At 34.5% G+C, this 22487-nt stretch overlaps 1 protein-coding gene across 2 annotated transcripts; it reads right to left on the bottom strand.

Annotated features, from left to right (window-relative positions):
- Nucleotides 1-3442: 3442 nt before the first annotated feature.
- On the bottom strand, nt 3443-14584 carry LOC127105642 (protein SEMI-ROLLED LEAF 2). Of its 2 annotated transcripts, none has more exons than XM_051042839.1 (19): nt 14118-14584; nt 13912-13986; nt 13628-13743; nt 12702-12816; nt 12431-12559; nt 12094-12141; nt 11615-11736; nt 11334-11530; nt 10947-11239; nt 10628-10777; nt 10034-10528; nt 9805-9951; nt 8246-8321; nt 6683-6810; nt 6332-6532; nt 6107-6244; nt 5879-6010; nt 4268-4504; nt 3443-4032 (listed from the first exon to the last, which is right to left on the bottom strand). In XM_051042839.1, the coding sequence occupies exons 1-19, from the start codon at nt 14250-14252 to the stop codon at nt 3886-3888; spliced, it is 3081 nt and encodes a 1026-aa protein (XP_050898796.1). In that variant the 5' UTR covers nt 14253-14584; the 3' UTR covers nt 3443-3885. The 2 variants fall into 2 exon arrangements, with proteins under 2 accessions (XP_050898796.1, XP_050898795.1); XM_051042838.1 differs by having other exon boundaries at nt 4265-4504; nt 14118-14580.
- Between the last annotated feature and the right edge of the window lie 7903 nt (nt 14585-22487).

Below are 22487 nucleotides of genomic sequence, written 5' to 3'. Positions count from 1 at the left end.
AAATTCTCATTAATTCATCACGATTACACATATTTACAACAAAAGAGATAAAATTAACAATGAAAGTGCAACAAGGAAGGTAAAGTGATCATGAAAAGTGGAAAGAAGCACCTCGCCAGAAACAGAGTTTCCGGAGAGAACTCTGGCGGTCTTCGCTACCTTCAGGCATGTCTTATCCCCACTACTTCTTTGTCTCTTTTCATCCTGAACTTCTTTCTCCGATTCTATCTTTGTTGGCTTTCAGCAAGTGTTGAAGGTGAGCCTAGATTTGAGCAGAGGTTTGTTGGGGCTTTGGGAGATATTTGTGCAGGGATTTAATAGAGATTCTTGTGTGTTTTAGAGAGTGAGCAATGAGGTTTATTTATAGGGACGAATTTGGATGAGGTGGTGATCCTCGTGAGAAGCTTTTGAGGGGGAAAAGAGGTGAGATTGAGTGATTTTTGAGGGAGTTTGAAGGGTGAAAAAATTGTGACTGAGAGCATGAGTTGCGTGAGGTTTGTATGTCATGTGATGGGATGATGAATGATTGATGTATGTTGATGACACTGCACGAGTTTTCCATGTGTTTCATGTCATTTCCTTTTTTTGAATTTTCAATTTATTTTGATGTATATTTGTGAATGATGTTGGTGTGATAATGATGTTATGGATGTTGATGAAACCATGTTGGTGCAAATTAGGAGCTCCTGTCCTTCAAGTCCCAAAACATTTTCATATTTTTTTTTAATTTGTTTATTTTTTTTGATAAACACTTGTATTAAAACGCACAAGGGGTGCAACCCAATTCAAAGGGAAAAGTTATAATCCAATGAAACATGCAGGATTATCAAACCATAATTCTCTATTAATATCTATACTCCCCTTAGACAAAATAGAAATCCAATCCCACCCAACAGATTTAATAATCAATAAAATCTCTACCACATTCCAAATGGAATGTTTAAAAACCAAATTATTTCTCGCATTCCAAATGCTCCAACAAACCAAAGACCAAATAAACGCGAATAAAGGCGGCTTCACTTTTAATTTGTTTATTGATGGATGTAACTTGATGCAGGATTATCCGAGAATGAAGATGGTATGATGAAAATGACATAGTTGCAAGGCTGAAGCTCGTGACACAAACAATTTCACTTCTTCTTCTTTTTTTATTTATTTTTCAATTTGTTTAATATATGCGTATGTAATGGATCATGTATGTATTGATGTTGTGTTGTGTTGTGTATGTAATGCAAATGTAATTTTTGTGAGCTATTATGAATAAAGATTTTTCTCTCTAAATATTTGTTTCAATACTATGATGCTTCGACTAAATGATGTCGGGATCTCGTTATGTTGATTTTGAATCATTGGTTCACTGATTTCCAACATTTACACAAATCCCCTTGACTATTTCCCAAATAGTTCTTCAATGTAGCATGAGCAAATTCAATTTTATTGGATGTAGTATTTCCAAAGTGTCTAACCTGGTATGTCCAAGCACAAACAATCTTCTCTTTCACCTGATCTAAAATTGTGCTTTCAACATATTTCAAAAAATAAGGATATGTCACGCACACCCTTTTGAACAATATGAGAGATTCAACATATAATTCTTACGTAGAAGAATTTATTATAGCATTCAAGTCATCCATTATGCTTTCCAAATATCAATAGGTTTGACCATTTTCTTGTCTTCACCCTTGATTTATTTGGTCCCTACCGCGGGCTTAAATTTACCTCTCACATATTTTATTATATATTATCTACACACTAAAGCATATGATATAGGAAACATCTTTGCAATCGAATTCATCAGTGCAGTATCGCGATCACTGACAATCTTTGATGATATGTTTGTTTGGTCTTTCAACATAGTTTGACACACTTCCAAATCTCACGTAACATTGTCCTTTTTTCACATTCCAAAAATGCAAACCCAATCTTTGATATATATATATATATATATATATATATATATATATATAAGTAACACCAACAATTTCTAGAAGTGGTAGCTTGTACTTGTTAGTCTTATATGTTAAATCAATTATTAGCACAGTAGAAAATGTGTTGAACAACTTGACGGAATTCGGATGAGACTAAAATTCATCTTTACTGATTTTTCCGTCTTCACATATTCTGTATGTAGATACATAATGATCATCATCCAACCGTTTCAACAATTTTTACATTTCGGATCTTAGACCTCTTTTCGCCTTGTTGTTTCGGTGCGAACATTGTATACTTGTCTAATATTTGTGACACTTTCGTGATTTTTTCTTTTCAAAATTACGAGTATAATTTTAGGGTGAACTATGCTCAATGTCATGTCAGAGACAAGTTTCTTCTCTTCAAAGTTCATACAACATGCAATGGGATGGCAGACTAAGTTGTAACACAAAACATGATTATGTATACAATAAACCACATTAAATGCCAGTGTATTATTCTCCTTGCATTACCTGCTCAACTTAAAAGGACACTCACATTTCTCCGATCTTGTGTTATCGCATTTCAACTTTCGGATAGGCTTTTTATACTTGCCACTTCTTTCGCGTCTCATCATCACAAATGCATGTCTTCTATTAAAACAAGAACTCGGTCTTGCAATTATATTGATGAACCCTAATTTAACAGCCTCTATGTGGGCCTATTGAAGCATATGTTCACGTATAACAAACTTTTGTTTATTTGTAAATTATTTTCTAACATCTACATAGACATCACCCAATTTAACATTCATAAATACATTAGTCTTAGGGACAATGTGAAGGACATCATCAGGATGCACCATAACTATAACCATAACCGAAGGCAATTCAAATTAACATCAAAACAATCAAAATTTCAATTTCCAAACACAATGTAACATAATCGAAATTTCAAAAGATAGACGCAACATACATATTTCAGCAAAATAAATAAGATTTTTTCAAACAATGATCAATTAAATACATGTATATTATCTAAGATTCCAACTTCTTTTTGCTCTTTTGATGTCAAAATCCATAAGAATGTTATAAAGTAAAAATCTTGAATGAGAATGGAAGGAGATTTTTATAGGATTTTTCAAAAATGGTGTTATGACATGAAGAGTGGTATTCATGCAATGTGATAACCAAATTAGTTTTCCTATTTAAAGTTTTCAAATATTGAAATTCAAACAGCGTCCAGAAATTGATGTCCGGACATATTTCTTAAACACGTCTAGAGTTTGAACTCCCAACAATATAAAGAGTATTTTGAAATTTCAATAGGTATGGGAACAATACCCAAAAGCTTTACACACGTTCTTAGTTTTTATGACTAGTCCAAACTATTTAATAGAGCTAAAGTCTTCAATTTATTATGGTGGGCTTCTCGACTCATGGTTCAGAACTAATGATTGCGTCTGTCTATAAAGACTTTGAATTAGACCACCATTAGATCTATAATTTTCTCTATTTAAACAAATTATATATTATATTAATATAACTTTAAAATATATTATAAAAAAATTCTCTACATTTTTACAAATTTCTCACTGCCTAAAATGGAATGAGAAGTTGAAGGAAAATAAAGATTAGAAGGGAAAAAAAGAATGAAATAATGAGATGTACACATTCATATGACCTGTAACCTATGCACCATATATCTCTGAAAAAATGCAAGGAAGCTGATAAAAGATACACCTCCTTGCTGGAAGAAAATCAATGCACAAGGGACATTATTCAGCTAACTATCTGATTGATGATTTTTGCCCCTTAACAACACACTGCTCCAATCATAAATTACCGTTGCCAATCCCTTGTCAAGAAAGCTGCTAGTGTAACTTTTCCAAGGATATTCTTGTATATCACTAATATGAGACAGTTTTATCAAGAAGCTTAACTATATGAGAATCGCCATCCTATCTATCATTAATCAGCAACCAGCAGCCTTCAAGAAATTGTCATATGGGCGTGATGCTGGCAGTTGAAAGAAGGCATCCTGTTGCTGATATGATGTGGCACAAAGCCTTGGAGCAGTCTCTGGCAATGTGCTGGGTGAATCCAAGAATGGATTTCCATTCTGCAATTCAAATGGCACAGGAATAAGACTTTTTTTATAAAGGAATTTTAAACATAGATGAAAACGACATCCAATAAATAGGTCACTAGGTCAGTGTAAATTTTAGTTTTCCATGGGTCCCTAAAATATTTAGAAATTTCTAACTAAGTTCTTGAATTAATTTTTTTTTTTTGAAGATATCTCAAAGCATAGCAAATTCCAAATTTCAAAATTAAAGAAAGTAAAGAAGTACCACCAAAGGTAAACTCTGTTGAACATTGGAATTTGTGGGTTCGTCCTTTTCATGGTTGTAATCAGGAGGAGCGAGAATCCTGAATGAGTAGCCATGTAATGGATTGGCACCCATGAAAGTGGAAATCTTTTGTTGCTTTCCCGCGAGGAGGGCCTCACAATGGAGAGCCATTTCTTTGTATGGCATGTTAGAAGGTGTTGAAACAGAAATCCTTCCTACATGATGTGTTGTCTCAGAAACCTGCAGACCAGTTCATTTTACAACTCATTATATCCTATAAATAATAATAGAAATCCATAAGGAAATCGATGAAACAGATGGATGAGTGTTGAAGAGAATATTTTTCAAACCACAATTTATTCTAGTCCCAACAGTTATTATAGCTATGAAGAGAACAAGTCGCCCAGAATCCAGCATTTGCCAAATTAGCCATTCAATGTGGAGCTTGGTAAAATGAATATACAGCTAAAAAGCATGCCCATTAATATGCAAATGGACAGTCATCACAAAGACACCTATGAAACTGCAATCTTGAGTTCCATAGGATATGAAGTTTCATACCCTAGGAAGCATGGACAGACACCCAAGTACTCGACATATTAGAAATGTAACATTAGAATTTGGGAAAACCATCATTTTGGTCTGGAACTGTAACTTTTTGTCACATTGGTCCCTGAATATATCAAAACTGCAAACACATCCACAAGTTGATCTTTAATTAGTCATTTTGGTCCTCGAATATTTTTTTAGGTAGTCAATTTAGAGCCCTCGAATCTTATCAAAGAAAAGGTCCTCAAATGTGTTTTTTGTTGTTCAATTTAGTCCATAAAATTACTAACCAGAAAGGCACTGGGGATGTGTTTGCAGTTTTGATACATTTAAGGACTAAGTAATGCCAATGCCTCACGCATTCAGGGATCAAAATGGTTGTCTGCCCATTAGAATTTGGTGTCAGATCATGTTTGAGGCATGTGTCAACAACAGAGACAGGGCTCCTTATTTTGGAGCTTTATTGCTTGTGTCGTGTCTTAAGAAGTCTCTGGTATGATATGAGACCAACACAAACACAACTCTTTAATTCCTTGTTCTCCTCCTTTGCAGTATAACTTGCTTTACACTATCAAGAAGGTACTGCTACCGTTTTCATTTCATTCATGGCTCTTATAGGTTAAAATACAAAACAACCAAGCTTTGGGAATTGAGCTTAAAATTTGGTTATGAGGTATCCAGGATACTTTTATAAACAACTTACAGCTTATATGGAACCAGTTTAACCATATTTGCCATTAGATAACATACATAGTTTATACATAAATGTTTATGATAAACACTAATTCATTAACTACTTATTAAGTTGTTTACCCAACACACTCTTAATACCATGTCAAGAGATAAATCAGTCCAAAACTTAACCAGTGGGTGTAGGTCTCAAAGTATAGTTTATCTCTAACAAGTACAATCCTAAATGTGTGGATTAGCTTATCAAAATATCTTCTAATAAAAATAGTTTTAGGGGAGCTTTTGAGAAAAATCGGACTTTTCATTTTCCCCTATAACTTATGTAAAACCAAACATGTTACTAGTATGTACATATCAGTTAACAGAAAAACTTACTGAACCCAAAATGTCATCAACACTAATCAGGCTTAGATTTTCCGAAGGCTGTTGTTGTGCATCAGCATTAGCTTGGCTTTCCAAACCACAAGCTGGAATGTCATCATCAATAGTAAATAATGGAATATCAACCTGCATAATTTTATGTAGGTGAACTGTAGGGGTTAAAATACAACAGAAATATTTGTTAATTAAAATAAATGTTGAGAGCAGAGCTATGCAAGTTACCATATCAGAATGTTTATCATCCTTTAGTCCAGACTGGTTAATGTTTCCTGTTGTATCAAGAGATAACTGGACTCCTAACGGACAAGCATCATCTGGTGAAAAGTTATTAAGCAGCCGTTCTTTTAACTCGGATGCTTCCTGTTACACAAAAAGCTGTAAATTAATACACTGATCCTGATAAACTAATGCAACATTAAATGATAAATAAATATAACTGCTTGTTACATTTAAAGGTTCTTCTAGATTCTGCAATATCATAGTAACAAATGATTCATTTGACTGGCTTTCAGTTAGTTTTATCGATGAAAGTGACTTTAACGCATCTTCATCATCCTCTTTTGATCCATAAACTTTACTTGGCTGGCCAGATGTATCAACCGTAGCTTGTAACTTGCTGTCATTAACCAGTTGAAGGAAAGGATCAACCTGAAAAGAAGCATGAAAAACTATAAGAGATACAAAGGAATGATTTTTTATCTTATAAAACACCACTAGGAAGTAGGTAGATAGTAGGGAAAGAGAGAAAATTGGACAACTTAATTGCAAAACATTGTAACCAACACAAGATGTACATACAGTTTTATCTGTCAATGTCGTTTTTGCAATAGATATGAGAGAGAGGATGTTGTAGGCCTTGGATGTGAAGATAATCATGGATGTTGCTAGTGTAAAGAGAGACCTGCGGCGTGATGCTTGCAGTTTAACTGGAAAAGAGAGGTGTTCCAAAACCAGGCACGTTAGCAATGGTTCACAATTTAAGCCATTTCATCAAAAAGCAACTTAAAACAAATACAAATAAACTATATCTATCATCAGAGCATATGCCATAATAAATAAAAATATATGCTATAACCGCCTGTTCTATTTGGTTGAGTATGTAAAAAGTAATCTAAAGAATTTTGCATATCATGGAAAATCCTAGCTGCAAAACTTCCCTGTTCACTATGTTACATCATGCACCACATTAGAATTTTGCCATTCCATGTTTTAATTACAATCAGAAAAAGTAATACAAATGCTCATCATTTATTATATGCTGTTCAATCTTTTTAAATCAGATATTTGATATTGCATATAATCCTGATAAAAATATAAGGCTCCCACCTAATAAGTTCAAAATATAAATCACCATCTAATGAACGTTTCATCCATAAAGCTATTCTAGTTATGTGATTAGAAAAACGGAAAAGTTAAAGCAGTGAGCCCAGGATATCAACTGAAAAGGAAAGGTATATGATTAGAGAACAGTAAAATAGAGAATATTCTGCAGAAACTCGGTTCCCAAATTTTAACCTTTACAAGAATCTGGAATCTGCTGGTTAAGATACTTACTCTTCGGTCATCGTATAATTTAAATGCTTAATAAAAATGATTATAGTAAAACATTCAAAACCAAACTGAGTTTCTATTACCGGTTCACACGGGGAGAAGACAGAACCAAGTTCAGGCAGAACACAAGTTTATATAAATTGATTAGTTTTGCGGCATTTGTAATCAATCTAGAATGGAAGCAAAGAACAAGCTCTAATTCATCCATAACTGCAATGAATAATCATTCCATCTCATTAAAAAGGAATGACCGGTCCAGTCTTTGCAGAATCAAGGATAGAAATGAAATTGTTACTCATATCTACTTTACATATCAAATTGAAGAATTTCCATTCTTGCATACTAGAGGCGGGAATGGAATGTTTCTGATAGGACTCCCCATATGGTTCAGAATGTTAGGGAAGCAGATGCTGATAAGCCTGTTATTTGAATGCTGTATGAGTGTAGGAATAAGAAAGAAAAAGTGGGAGCTTCCTAGCTGGAAGTTAGTTAGAATATGCCAAGATCTTAGTCTCACTGCTCTGCGGTGCATTCTCTCAGGCTTCCTTTTATTTAAGATATTAGTCTATTATTTAATTCAATGTGTTTCCTCTTTCTTATGTTCATTTAATTTGTCTACTCTATCAATTTCCTTTCATGAGTACCAAACCTTCCCTTAAAAGGAAAGAATGGGAACAAAATCATGTGATTCTAAACATGAGTACACAAGATATTCATATATATCATATGTCGCTGATATACTGAGCTTACCATTCTTAGAAAAGACAAAGTAACATACAAACTTTAAATAATATTGTTTCAAGGCTCTACCGTTTTCATTAAGAGAAATGTTCCTCAAGGAAAATGCCAACTGGAAACTTTGAACTAGAGCCTCATGAGAAGAATTCTGCAGTAACCAAAGCTTACAAGTTACAAGAATAAGATAAAAGATAAACTGAAAAATAGCTTTGGCTGTAAAAAAGTTGCATGAATGTTTTACTTACAAAACCACACAGTAACTAAAGACTTCTAAACCACTTACAAAAACATTTAACTGTTGGTAAAGATGTGAAGGTACTCCAACGGATAATACAGAACTCGTGTGAATATTAAAAACCATAAAAATTAAAATTGGACTTTGAAAAATTAATTCAAATTATAAATGTCTTCAATGACTAAATCTCATTCCAAGATAGCCGCTCATTTATCCATACCCCCATGGCCCTATCTTTTCAACTCTAAGGAATTTATTTTGAGGGAATTGGCAGATTAATCCTCAAAATTGAGAGCATTGGTCAACTTTTTCCGTAAAAGGCAATGACATATGTTAAATGAACACGTGGACTCCACATCAATGTCACATCACCGTGAACTTATAAGATCTGTTAAACACGTGCTTTCATGCCAATTCTAAGGTTGTTAACTCGAGATCAAACATGCTACCCGATAAATTTTCATATGCAATTTAGTCTCATATCCACGTGAAACACGATATGGTTATTTAGTGTGTAACGCCATAACCTCTAAAGACATAAATTAACAAAGGGACCATTTTGACTAAATGTTACAATTTTAGGGATCTATCTTCAATTTTAGGGATCTATCTTCAATTTGTCTATTCACCCTTGGATGTCCTACCTACACCCTCCTAGAAAAATCTTGTCTCTCAAATGTATATCTTGGACTAAACCTTCAAAAACCACCTATAGTGTTACCCTATGTTGCTCTTCTAAACCTACTTGCAAAGAAACTCTTCATAAATTTTATAATTTAGTTGGAATGCATTATATTTTAATTTATAATTATATTATAGTTGGTTGCTTAAATTTTTCCAATCATACTTCTAAAATTGTAATTTACTATAAATATAAGAAATATTATATGTGTATTTTTTTTTTGTGTGTGTGTGTGTGTCACATTTGTTACAACTCTAGAAACCTTGTTGGTTAATTCCGTTAATCATAAACATTTTGATCATGTAGTTTCTAAAGTCGCAAGGATATGGTAATCCTTGCGTTGACATTAAAATTTATAACTTCGGTTTTGACCAGTGATATGAACTGCATGTTATTGTATATGAGTAAATTATCTATGAGTTTGTGTTTAATCTTAGAACAACTTTATAAATAATCGCCTATACTATCATTAAGGGAGCAGGCATATGAATCAACTTTAATAAATTCAAATGACCAAAAAATAAAATAATTGCAATGGGCAAAAGATTATGTCTATGAGACGATTTTTATCATGTTAAAAGATAAGTTACCAACTTTTATGAGAAAGTCAGTAAACTGAAAGAGCTCTGTTAAAAGTTGGTCAACTTGTCCATACTGGAAAACATTTTTTTCAATCTATGTATAAATGGTAAGATACAAGATTTGTCACATTACCTTACTCCGAGCAACTAGCAGGACAAGGCTGTAGGTATGGGCAATTGCTTCAAAATTTCCAGGTGTATTCAGGGGATAGATAGACTGGACCCAGATTGATGATAGTAAAAGGGTAATCTGATGAGTACTCAGCCTAATCGGCAATACCTGTGGCATGGTAGTCATAAGAAGGATGGTAGTATGCGATGGTGTTTGATTGGTACGTTCTAAAATAAGTGCAGGTACATACCTGTTGGTTATTGGAGCTATTTGCAGCACTTTCTTCAACAGTTACAGGCAATTGAGGCCTCTTCACACTAGTTACCCGGCTGTAACTTGACTTCAATCTATTTATCATAGAAGGGTTATTAACCCTTGAAGATTCACTTATGGTCATAGCCGATTTTCTTGAACTAGTGGTCCGACTATAACTTGACTTCAATCTGTTCAGAACGGAGCTATCATTGCTCTTTCTATCTGACTGACTATCTTCTTGTGGGGAAAGTTGCTTCTTCTCCAATTTCTCAAAGAGTGCAGCTGAAGAAGAAAATACGGAGACATTTCTCGAGAGCATTCTCTGAATATCAGCTGTCTTGGGCAAGGGGGGATTTGAAGAAGAAGGTTGAGGACAAACTGACGATGGCACAAGAACAACAGAAAATATGCGGTGTGCACCCACTCTGGTTTCATGGTCTGCATGGACCATTGCCAGGAGTAACTGATGAAATAATGCCTCAGGGAATGCCTAAAGAAAAGAGTAGTTTACAGACAACCAGAAAAGGATGAGATGAAAGAAGTAGCAAAATATTACAGTCACTACAACCAAGTAGATTAAGTGACTTGCCTTGTTCTGATATGACAAATTGGGTATAGAAGCAACTATTTGAGAAGTTCTATAAACTGCGGCAATCAAGGTTCTGGCCATAACTGTAATATTAGACATGTTTTCCAACAACACAGCCATGGTATCAAGAACAGGGCCTGCGTCTGAAATCTGCATAACATTATAGTCAGTAAACACAAAAGAATATTAGATCAATTAACATTGAACATCCAAGGTTCACAGTCAAATATGCACATAGATCTACTTGTTTATCTAGTTTGATACAATATTAAGTATTAACTAAAAAAATTATAGGAAAAAGCTGAGCCTCTTTTGTCACCTTAATTGTTAGTTGTACAAGGCATTCATCTACTTCCATTCTGTACTTTTGGTTCCATTGTATTACTTCAGCCCCTAAGTTTGAATCATCAATAGAGCAGTGTATACTTTTTCGCAGGTGTCTCATCATATCACTCAATGCACCGATTATAGCCACAGATTGCTGAACTCTTGTTTGTTGAGCAAGATGGGTAATAACACCAACGATATCAAGCTGCATATTAGGATTCTTTAAGACATTCTTATGATCAAGGTGCTTAACTAAAATGGACAGCAACAAGTGTGTATTCTGTCCTGTAAATATGGTGAACCCAATTACAAACTGTTTAGATATGATAAAGAAACTTTGACGGAAAGCTAATATCAAAGCACTCAAGAAAAGAAATACCAGCATTTTCAATTATAGACTGCATGTCTAGCAAGACAGATAGAGCAAGCCCGTGATCTGGAGACCAGAGATTGGCATTATCAAAATAGCGGAAAAGGGATTCCAGAACACGCCGTACAGTGGTACCTTCCTTGGCTAACTTAGCCATATTTTGTATGCAAACTCGCGACCAAAATCCAGGATTCACAGCATCTTCCCTGTGGAGGAAAAACGAATTTAACATCAGTTATGACAGACGAGTAGCTCCAAACATAAGCTAATAAAACAATAAGGGCAGTTACATAGGCACATTGACTTCTCCTTTGGCATTCACTACCACTTTCCATGAATAAAGCCTAGTGGAATTCTCATTTTGAGAATCTTGCTTGATCTCCCCATAGTTTTCCAAAACAACCGAAACAACCTGAGTTAACAAGAGATGCATGCTGTCAAATGCAAGAAGTATACAGAAGGGTAAGACAAAGGGTCATTGAAAATGTTATAAGATGTTCAGATGATAAATGAATTTAGTCAATTGTGGTGTTTCTCTCTTACAATTAGTATGTAATATGTTGAATAATCAAAGGTATTGTAATTTAGTTCATTCATCATATGACAAAAACTATAGAAATTAGTCACATGACTATTAAACACCTGGGTCAACGAAAAGTCTCTGATTTGAGAAGTGCCGAAAAACTACAACCAATCACTAATTTCTTTTTTTTCTGCATGAGAAATGGAAGATACCTCAAAAGAAAATGTAAATAGATTACTAACTTACATTGTCAAATTCAACTGAAATATGAGTGAACTCACCCATGAACCAAACCTGTAAAACATAAAAAGAATCTTATCAATTTAACTTGAGTTGTGGAATCAACCTCCTGCAAAGGAAAGGTAAGACTGCCTATAATAGATCCACAAATTTCACCCTTCCATAAACCCTACAATGAAGGGAGCTTTGTAGCACCAAGTAGCCCTTTTTACATATTATCTTCTCTTTTGATAACAATTATAGACATTGAAAAATGGAGTAACTTTGAAGAGAACATGAAACCGTAGATAAATATTATTATGGACCCGTTTGTCATAGACATGAAAAGTAAACATCGTATTACCATTGCTGAAAGGACTTGAAGCCCAGAAGCTCGCAAATGCTGAATTTTTGCATCATCTCCCATTTGTTGAGCTAGATGGCACAGTTTTAAAATGAACCCGTCTAAATTAAACATATAAGTACCATCCCTCTGCACGTGTAAGATAAGATAATGATACAAGCTCAAACTCCCGTGTGGAAAATTGTATAATGTTGTAAGCGTTTAACAATTTTAAGAAAATAATGAACTAGCTGCAAACACATAAATTGAGAACCTACCAAAAATCCCCCACCTGATTGTTCACAAAGTCAAACAAGGTTTGGCATCCTAAAATCTGCACTTCGTCGTGCCGTGTTTGATCAAGAAGAATTTGTATGATGCTAAGCAAGCTACTTGCAAACAAAGGCCTGCCACAATAATATTCTCATAAGTCGTACGTAATGAAAATGTTTTCATTCATAAGGTTGAGTTTGGCCCAATCCAAAATCTAAGATGGTATTAGATCCTATCAAAGATCCGTTGGACCACCTATTATGAGGTTTCCGCTATCGGACCACCCACTACTTATATTCATGCACCAGGCCCAATAGTGTTTGGCATGAGGAGGTGTGTTAAGAGTCTCACGACGAATAAGATACACGGACACAATCTCACCTTACAAACCAGTTTTGTAAGGTTGAGTTAGGCTCAACCACAATCTTAAGAACAAAAAATTGAAAATTCAACTTCCATAATTTCCTTAGGAGACAATTTTTTCAAATGGTTGCAAACCTAAGAAGATTTGAGGCTATAAAACAATCAAGTTCTTACAATTTTAAATAAATATGTTTCCTTATAAAACAACTACCAAACTTTCTATTCACAATCTTCAGTCAAGTTATGCTCTTTGATTATATCATATAAATGATAAGTAAATGCAAAAACGATCTCATCTATGAAACAGGACACAGACACATTACAACATAGACATGTTGACAACGGTAGAAATTTGAGAAAAAGGAATAAATAAATTTAATCTCATGTGTTTGTGTCATGTCGGACACTAACATGTATCACACATCAAAGCCGCCTTCAATGCAAAGTGTCAGCATCGCAACATAAAGCATACTAGTATACTACTAATCTAGTTTACTAACAATGATAAATCATGTGATGCTGACTATGAACCCTACTTGTTATCTCAACAAACATCCTAACTATAATGAAAAAATAACTCACATTTGATCTCTACAAGAAACCAACAACTTCCTATAAATACAAATCACAACTTTGACAGCTTGATAATTCTCATTCCTCAATTCCTTATAACACCTTTGCTCAAGATAGCTGGTTATCTGAAACAGTCAAGGACAACACAGTCATTTTACAAAAATCAGCAAGAAATATATATATATATATATATATATATATATATATATATATATATATATATATATATATATATATATATATATATATATATATGAAGAAACCATTCCATTTTACAATTACAATTCACATGCCTTAGGAACACGAAGAGGATTTTTGGATGCATACTCGCATAATTTGCTGATCTTACGATCATTAGGTTCTTCTTCCTGTTACAAGAATATATTACATTGCCATCATCATCATCATAATAAATTTCAAATCAAATCTAGCAGATAGATTACAAATTTACAATTACTAATTCTCAACAAATCAAACAAATTAATTAAAAAAAATTGACCTGCGTGCGAGGAAAGATATCAGCTAGCAATTTTTTGTAACGTTTAATCGGATGTCGCGATCTCTCTCGCAATGCAGGACAAAAACAACACAAACTCCCGCAAACAGGCCAAATGTTTCGCGAAATCACGCTCATTTTTTCGAATTATGAATCAAAACCTAAAATCAACTACAAAGATTAACGCGATTATTGATGATAATTGAAAAAGAAGAGTTAGAGTAATGAGAATTGGTTGATTCGGATTATTGTAACGGAATGGAAATGAATAACGGAGAGAAAGAGGAAAGGAAAGAGCGAAATGTGAATAGCGCGATAGCAATGTTGAAATGAAAGGCTCTCCGAATTTGCGAGGTGTTGTGGTCTTTCTTCTCTTTCCCTTTTCCTTCTCTATTTCATTTCCCCTTTCTCTTCTTTCTTTCTTTTACGTTTGTGTTTAATTTATAGTGTTTGTGTTGTTTTTTTTATCTCTCTTTTGGATTTTGTATTACGACAGCTTTTTCTTTCGGACGACACCTCACAACGTCTCCCCTTTTTTTCCCTCTCGACTCTCACCAACCCCAAACACCCCAGATTCAAATTTTCTTTTTCCAATATTTATTATTATTGGTTGGTAAAAAATAAAAAATTATTCATATAGGAACTCTCAATCCAATTTTAGTCGAGAAAAAAAACTTCCAATGAATATTTTTTTATAATTCACTAGCGATGGTTAAGAAATATAGAACAAAATATACTATTGAAAAATAAATAAAAATATGTGTGATCCGAATATTAATTAATGGTAAAATTATTTTATTAAGTTTCACAAAAAAATTGTGTTAATTCAAATAAGGATTTAATTGAAATACACTGACAGTGTAAAAGGATTTTACACCGTCAGTTAATCATAACCGTTAGATGATGAAACAAGTTTGACTTTTATTTTAAAAATCTATAAAGTAATATAATCGGGTGATGGTAATAAATTGATTGTGTAAAACTTTTTACACTGACAGTGTATAGTAATTAATCTCTTCAAATAAACATGTACTTAAAAAATTAAATAGATATTTAATAGGAAATATAGTAATTAAATATATTTTTTAAGATGTATTAATTATAAAAAATAACCATAATATTAAGATGTTGAATGAATAATTTAAAATAATAATGATAATTTCAAAAAAATTATACTTTAAATATGTCATACCTCTGTACCTAGGGGTGGCAAACGGGCATGTCCGCCCCGTTTAGGCTCGTCTCGCAAAAGCCCGCAAAAAAACGGGGTGGGGCGAGGCGGTCATAGTTGAGGATGCGGACCTAAAACTTAGACCCGTCCTGCAAAAAAATGAGGGCGGGGCGGGAAAAGCCTGCGGGCAATGCACTCTTTAAGCCTAAAAATGCAAAAATTTATGTAAATACACGTGACTGCAAAAGCTCGCGAAAAAAACGGGACGGGCGGGGCGGACACATTTGAGGGTGAAGGCCTAAATCCTTGGCCCGCCCCGCACAAAAATGCGGATAAAACGGGCATGCCCCATGGGGCGAGCTCGTTTTGCCACCCTTATCTGTACCACATCTAATTATTTATTGATTTAAAATAAATAATGAGTAATTTATTATATTATACGACATTTTCATTGATCTCAAAAGACATAAGACATGTGCATTCGCACGAATCGAGTAATATGAAAATTAATATTAATACATTAAAAATATATACAGCATATATATTTAGATAGTTAAATATAGTTTTATGAGTTTGTGACTGTGATAACAATATTATTTACTTTTATTCCTGTTTAAAAATATTTTTATCAACAGTAGATTTTTTTCTATTTATAAAAATATTAGTATCAACAATACATTTTTCCATTAATAAAAATATTTGTTTCAATAATATACTTTCTTCTATTTTTATAAAAATATTTGCATCAACAATATATTTTTTCTCGTTTATAAAATTAACATTGTTTATTAAAAGTTTTGGATTATCAATAAAAATTTTACATATATCAAAAATTAATTTTATTTTAACTCCTGTTTTTAAAAATATTTGTATCAAGAATATTTTTTTATAATTCATTATAAATATTGAAACTCATTTAGTTATTATTGTATTATATTTATTATAAAATACATACAAAATTTTAGGTCGATATCATATAATATATTGTGTTATTTCCCAGAGTTAGAAGATGAACTGAATGTCTTGAATCAGTGGTGTTGATTTTCATTACGGCAGCATAGCGTAGGGTAGGGTGAATCTGCATGGTTAGCAGCACTCTAACGTTTCAGTCGACTCAAGATTCAAGAAAATTGTAGTCAAAAGTGGAGATTAGAGAGTGTACCTTATTTTTTGTGAACTGATTTTATATCTTGGATTAAGTGGAGTAGATTTGAGATCAGTTGTACTTTTAGTCGACCTAGAATAGTTGCCCCCAAGACTTTGTCGGGGTTTACTTTGAAATTTTGTAAACAAAACAAATTTCTATTAATACTTAAGGGTTAAACACAAAAATATCCCTAAACATATTTGTGTGTGTCTAAAACTTTGAACAACATTTTACTGGGTAAATTTGAAGAACAAAGATGTGACTTGAACAAGATTTAGAATACAAGGGTTTGAAAATGAAAGTGACTAAAATCGAAATGCAGGACGAAGTAAAATGACAAGAATTATAACGCGAACTCGAAATGTAACTTAATACAGGAAAAAGGGTTGAATGTGAAAGTGTTTGAAAGTTAAAAATATGAAACACATACGTACATTTTCTTCACTCGTTTCTCAAATGTGCAGATACTTTGAGTTTACAAAAATGTGAGTAAAATAGCGGATCCCTTACAACATGAACATGAGCTCCTTTATATATTAATCTTAAATAACTACCTACGAACAGTCGACTAACCCTGTCATGACACATCTCCATCTCATGTGGTCGTTTTCTTCAATGAGTCCCCATGTGTCTTAGAGTAACTTCTCATTTCAAATCAATTCCCGCTCTTTCAACACAATTCAAATATCTTAACTACTTTTACTAATCACCAGGAATTGACTCGATTACGTCGAAATCACTAGGATCGATGGTGTTGCGACAGTATACTTTGTACTACCTTCCATACGTAGTACTCAAGTCGACATTGTTTCCATTACAATGATGAACTTCAACCTTGGCCAACATATCATAGTACTCAATCAGGAGATAACTGACCAACATACTCAAACTTTAGCGAAGTTCTTCGACCTCCAGCTACTTCAACATTGGACCAACTCGACCTTCAGTTGGTTGCACTCGGTTTTAACCCTCCACATCGCATACTTATTATTTTTCACTTGTCATTTATATTTAGGTCAAAAGATCCAAGGTAATAATTTGTCCCCCAAAAGACCACGTTTTGATTCGGATCAAACAAGAGAGACGTGTCATTTTTTATCGTATTTTTTTACGCTTTCACTCCTGCTGACGTCATTGTGATCATTACCCTTTTTATGGCGCATTGTCATTTTCAACGAGATTTGTTCAGAATCTCATCATCGCTCTTATTCCTTAGGAAGTTATGGGTGTGCACGTCTGTAATAACTACTCCCACTTACATTAATGCTTCGCTTTGTAACCCACGACAATGCTTTAGAAACTTCACGTGGCTACCATGTGTCTGATTTTAGACATGCAACGAAAAAGGTTATAAATACCCAATTTCAACTCTTTGCTCTTACTCTTCATTTCAGTTTTTCTATAGCTTTCTTACGTAAAGCAAAACCTTTTCACTTTTCTTCAAAAAAAAGTTCACTTTCAACAATGGCAACCACTAAAACACTGTCTTCCAAGTCTGATACAGGAAAGAACCATATCCAACTACGAGGTTGAACGTTGGGAAAGTTACACGCTTCTTCCCAGGTTACTCAGTCATTGTGCCTTCAACGTTTGAACGATGCGCTTTCGACCTGTCCTTTATACACAAACATGCACGTGTATTTTGATCTGCCCCATCCACTTAGAGAAAAGAGTACATAGCTTGGCTTGACAAAGTTCAACCTAAAAAGAAAAAATAATGGCAAGACCTAGGCATTTATGACATGATCAAAATTTCAAGTGGCCCTAGGTATAACCCAGCCATGTTATTGGCTTTGATCTTCTTTTGGGAAGGATCAACCAACATTTTTTAGTTTCCATGTGGCATACTGACACCGACCCCACTCGATGTGGCGGCCATTACAGGCTTAAGTCCTTTAGGCTAAACTTTCACTCTAACCCTAGAAACCAACAATGAATTTACCATCAAATGGTTCTGTTTCAAGAATATCATTCTCGACAATCACGACAAAGCAAACGATGAGGTTTCCGACCAAGAACATATAGCTTTCTTGACCCTCTGGCTATCATACTACGTCTTCTACTCCAGCTCTCTACATGTGGCTAAGAAATTCGTACCTCTAGCCATTCAACTTCATGAAGGTCGAATTGTCTCTTTAAGTAAGCTCCTTCTGTCTAACCTTTACCAGTCACTTAGAGAAGCTTTTTACAAATTAAAACACCTTCATGAAACTAACAAGCCTTATCTAGTTTCAGGTTCCTTATGGCTTTTGCAACTTTGGTTGAACGCCATATTTGATCTAAAACTTCATGTAACTGTTTCCCCAACCTTACTAGCACAAGACGGCCCTAGAGCCATCGAGGGCACTAGGTTGGCTTTGATCACTCCCCAAGAAACTCCATTACAAATGATATTTATGAAATACATCGACTTATTTCTTGAATCAACTGTCTTTACCTCGACTACGACTCCTTTTGTTGATTGCTCAGTAGGTCCATCTTGGTTTAGAAATAGATTCTCTGGTGTCTCTCCTTCAGCATGTGCCATGTCCAATTCAGTTTGGACATCCTTTTTAACTCTTACACTTTTATCCACAAGGATCAAAATCGGTACTCCATGATATGGCTTCGTTGGTTATCAACCCAACTTAGTAGCCAGACAATTTGGTTTTAGCCAATTTCAACCTCGTTCACATTATGTTTGGGAAAAGGATATTTGTTGGTCGAAACGAATATTCGATGTTTCATAATACCATACTTATACTGCATTTTCCCGTGACTAAGTCCTTGAACTCCCCACCTTCCAATTTCAACAATCATTTTTCATGACAATAGAATTCCATAATTGGTGGATAAAGTATTTCACTGACCACTTTTCAGAAGAAAAATTCCGAAAAGGCTTTTTGTTGTTTTCTTCGATGTATCAAAAAATAAAAAACAGCATGATACATATATCTACTATTGTCCTTAACTTAGTTTCGTCCAAGCCTTTCTTATATCTTTATTTTCAGAAGGATTCGAAGCATTAATCGACAACAGTGTCGAAGGACCTTCTGACACAAAAGAAACAAAGGAAGTAGGGGAACCCAAGAAAAAGGTATTTCTTTCTTCTTTGACTTATTTATTCCTTTAGCTAGTCTTTATAGTTTTACCTTTAAGATTCGAAAGCATGATCCTGACTCTCCTACCAACATATCCAGGAAGAAGAAAAATAAAACTACGACTTCTTCATCCCAGGTATAACATTTATTTCTATCCTTGTGATCTTTTAAGCGATGCTTATCTGATTCGACTTAACTTTTTCATGCGACTCCAAAGCCTAAAATGATTCAAGATGAGAAGGAAAACTCAGAGTAGGCTGAGGAAGCCCTTATATTTTCAAGGTCAAAATCTATAAATCCTAAGCCAAATGTCATCCAAAAAAATAAAAACACCCCCAAAAAATCCAAACCCAAAGAGGACAGTGTTATCTCAATCGCTAGACCTTCCACACAACTCAAAAGGAGAGAAAAACCACCACAGAAAAGGATGAAAACGATAAAGTAGAAAGGCAAGACATGACTCAAGACCTTCCTTCTCCAAATAATGAAGAAAACGATAATCCTCAAAATAAGTCGGTCAAAGAACCGAAAGTAACTGACTCCAAGGTATCTTTGATGCACTTTGTAGCTCTTACATTGTCTTTTACTTCGCACTTCAACATCATTTCTCTTTCTTATTTCGGAAAAATACATAAATAAATGATAACAACAAAGCGAACCCACCAGGTATCCTTCGATCCACTCCTTCTGAAACAATCTCACATATTCATTGGTCAAACTTCTTGACTCCAGTGTTTCGACTATTCACGCAGCCTATCAACCAATCGACAGAACAATAGACGTATTTGTCCAACCGCAACCTGAAATGGAAACTAATGTCGAGAAAAACTATCCACACTGTATATAAGAATTGGGCAATAACATTGCGTCTGTTTAAGACAACATGGCTCCAGATGACTCTCAACATGAATACCCAACAAAGAATAATGAAAGTCAAACTAAGCCCAACTTAGAGGCAGCAAAAACACCGCTAGTTATCGACAAGCTCCAAGTCTAGTCATTCTTCTTATGCATCATTATCTGATAATGGTACTGACTCAATAAATCTCCTACATGAACAACTGAAAGCCAACATTTTCAAAGTCGACCTTTTCAGCGCTATCGAAGGCGATGCCTCTTTAGGAGAAGTTCGGCAGGCCCATAAAACCTGGTCTAATGTTTTACGTCAATTCTTTCATTTCTTCCTAACATGCTTCTGTATCAAACCAATAACAATCTTATTGGTAGCTTCGACTTTCCCATTTACTTGAGCATAATAAAGGGTCGAAGTCACTAATTTAATCCCTATTTCAGAGACAAATTCCTGCATCTTTCGACCAGTGAACACCGAGCCTTGGTCCGTCATGATGGTCTCAGGAATACCAAACCTATAAATGATATATTTCTGGACAAATTCTATTATAGCATCTTGGTCAGCATTGACTAGAGGAACTGCTTCCTTCATTTTGTAAAATAATTAATGCCAATTAGAATATATTTTTTATTTTTAGAAGATGCAGGTCGAATTTCTCCAATCAAATCTAAAGCTCATCCTTTGAATGACCATGGCTTTACCATTGCATGCAACTCACTTGCAGGAACGTATTGTATTCCTGAATGACTCTGACTCTCCTGACAACCCTTAGCGAAGTTGATATAATCCTTCAGCATTGTGGGCTAATAAACACCCTGGCGACACATAAACCACCTCATCTTGGGCCCTACTTGATGAGCACCACATGCCCCACTATGAACACTCAAAGTTAGTAATTGTTAGAAACTATCCTAAGGGATCATGCATTGATTTATTAAAAGTTGATTGAAAATTCTAAGTTAGAGGTCCTAAGGGAGCATGTACATATTGGTCAAATGTTGATTAAAAGTCCTAGGTATAAGTCCTATAATTGTCAAATTCTAGTTCTAATGGGATCACGTCATTAAAGGATAAAATGGCTAAAATTACCTCGAAAGGGCAAAAATGTCATTTACCAAGTATGTCTGAATGTGAACAAAATTGAATTCTAATCATGGTCTAAAGTTGATTAAATCCTAAAGATTGATTTTAACCTAATCTGGAGATTAACTAAGTCCTAAAACCAACTAAAACTTAATCGATCCTAATTAATTCTAACTTTCTAAATCAAGTTAAACTATATTAAAACCCAATTAAACCATATAAGAATTCAATTAATCCCTAAACTATATTAAGATCTAATTACCTAAATTCTAATGTTTCTAATCAAAACTAAATTCTAAAATTTATAATTGAAACTAAGTCCTAATTCCAATTATTTCTAATGTTCTAATTAACTCTAATTCTACAAAACAATTAGCAAATAAAAAAAACATGGAAATGGGCTTCTGGAGGAAAATCATTGGAAGGGGGTGTGAACGACAATGAATTTAACTAATGAGCCTTAGGCCCAAAGTCTTCCCAACGAACAAAACCCAAAATCTGAATGAATGAACTCAGGGGAGGTGCAGGAAGAACCCCGCTTGGGCCTTATGCAGGAAGTGGCGCAAGCCCATAAAGAAATAGCCAGTAAACTGACCCAATCAATTGTTTGGGTACAAAACCGGGCCCACTACCTGGCGTAAAAGAACCCAGCGGCTTTGGACACTGGTGTAGACTTGTCTTCCTCCTCGCATCTCAAACCTAATTCCCAAATTCTCAAAAAACGGCTATGGAAATCTAATGAAAACAAACCAAGTTTATGCACAACACCTACACAAGCGGAGCTAAAAAATCAAGAACGGAATGCATCCAAATTTAAATCGTCTCCTCCCTTTCGAAATGGCAACGATCGCGAACCTCTTCACTACGGAACTAGGTTCGTACCACAATGCTAGAAGCGAAAATCCAAAGGTGAGGTCCCAAGAGCAATTGACGAGAGGAATCCTCAACCGGAGCGATTTAGAGCCACGAGGAAAACGCGTTTCGGATCGGCATCATCATCTTTGCTTTGAACCTCCGACTTCAATAGTGCTTCGTAATC

Source organism: Lathyrus oleraceus, chromosome 7, assembly GCF_024323335.1.
Source record: "Lathyrus oleraceus cultivar Zhongwan6 chromosome 7, CAAS_Psat_ZW6_1.0, whole genome shotgun sequence".
NCBI classification, from domain to species: domain Eukaryota; kingdom Viridiplantae; phylum Streptophyta; class Magnoliopsida; order Fabales; family Fabaceae; genus Lathyrus; species Lathyrus oleraceus.
This window is presented reverse-complemented; position numbering and strand designations above follow the sequence as displayed.

Bases quoted from the DNA above. Each gene is read 5' to 3' on its own strand.
- LOC127105642 (XM_051042838.1), bottom strand. From the start codon at position 14,252: ATGAGCGTGATTTCGCGAAACATTTGGCCTGTTTGCGGGAGTTTGTGT. The intron at 13,744-13,911 runs GCATGTGAATTG...TGACTGTTTCAG, and splicing joins ATCCTCTTCGTGTTCCTAAG to ATAACCAGCTATCTTGAGCA. The intron at 11,531-11,614 runs GTAACTGCCCTT...TTTCCTCCACAG, and splicing joins GGAGAAGTCAATGTGCCTAT to GGAAGATGCTGTGAATCCTG.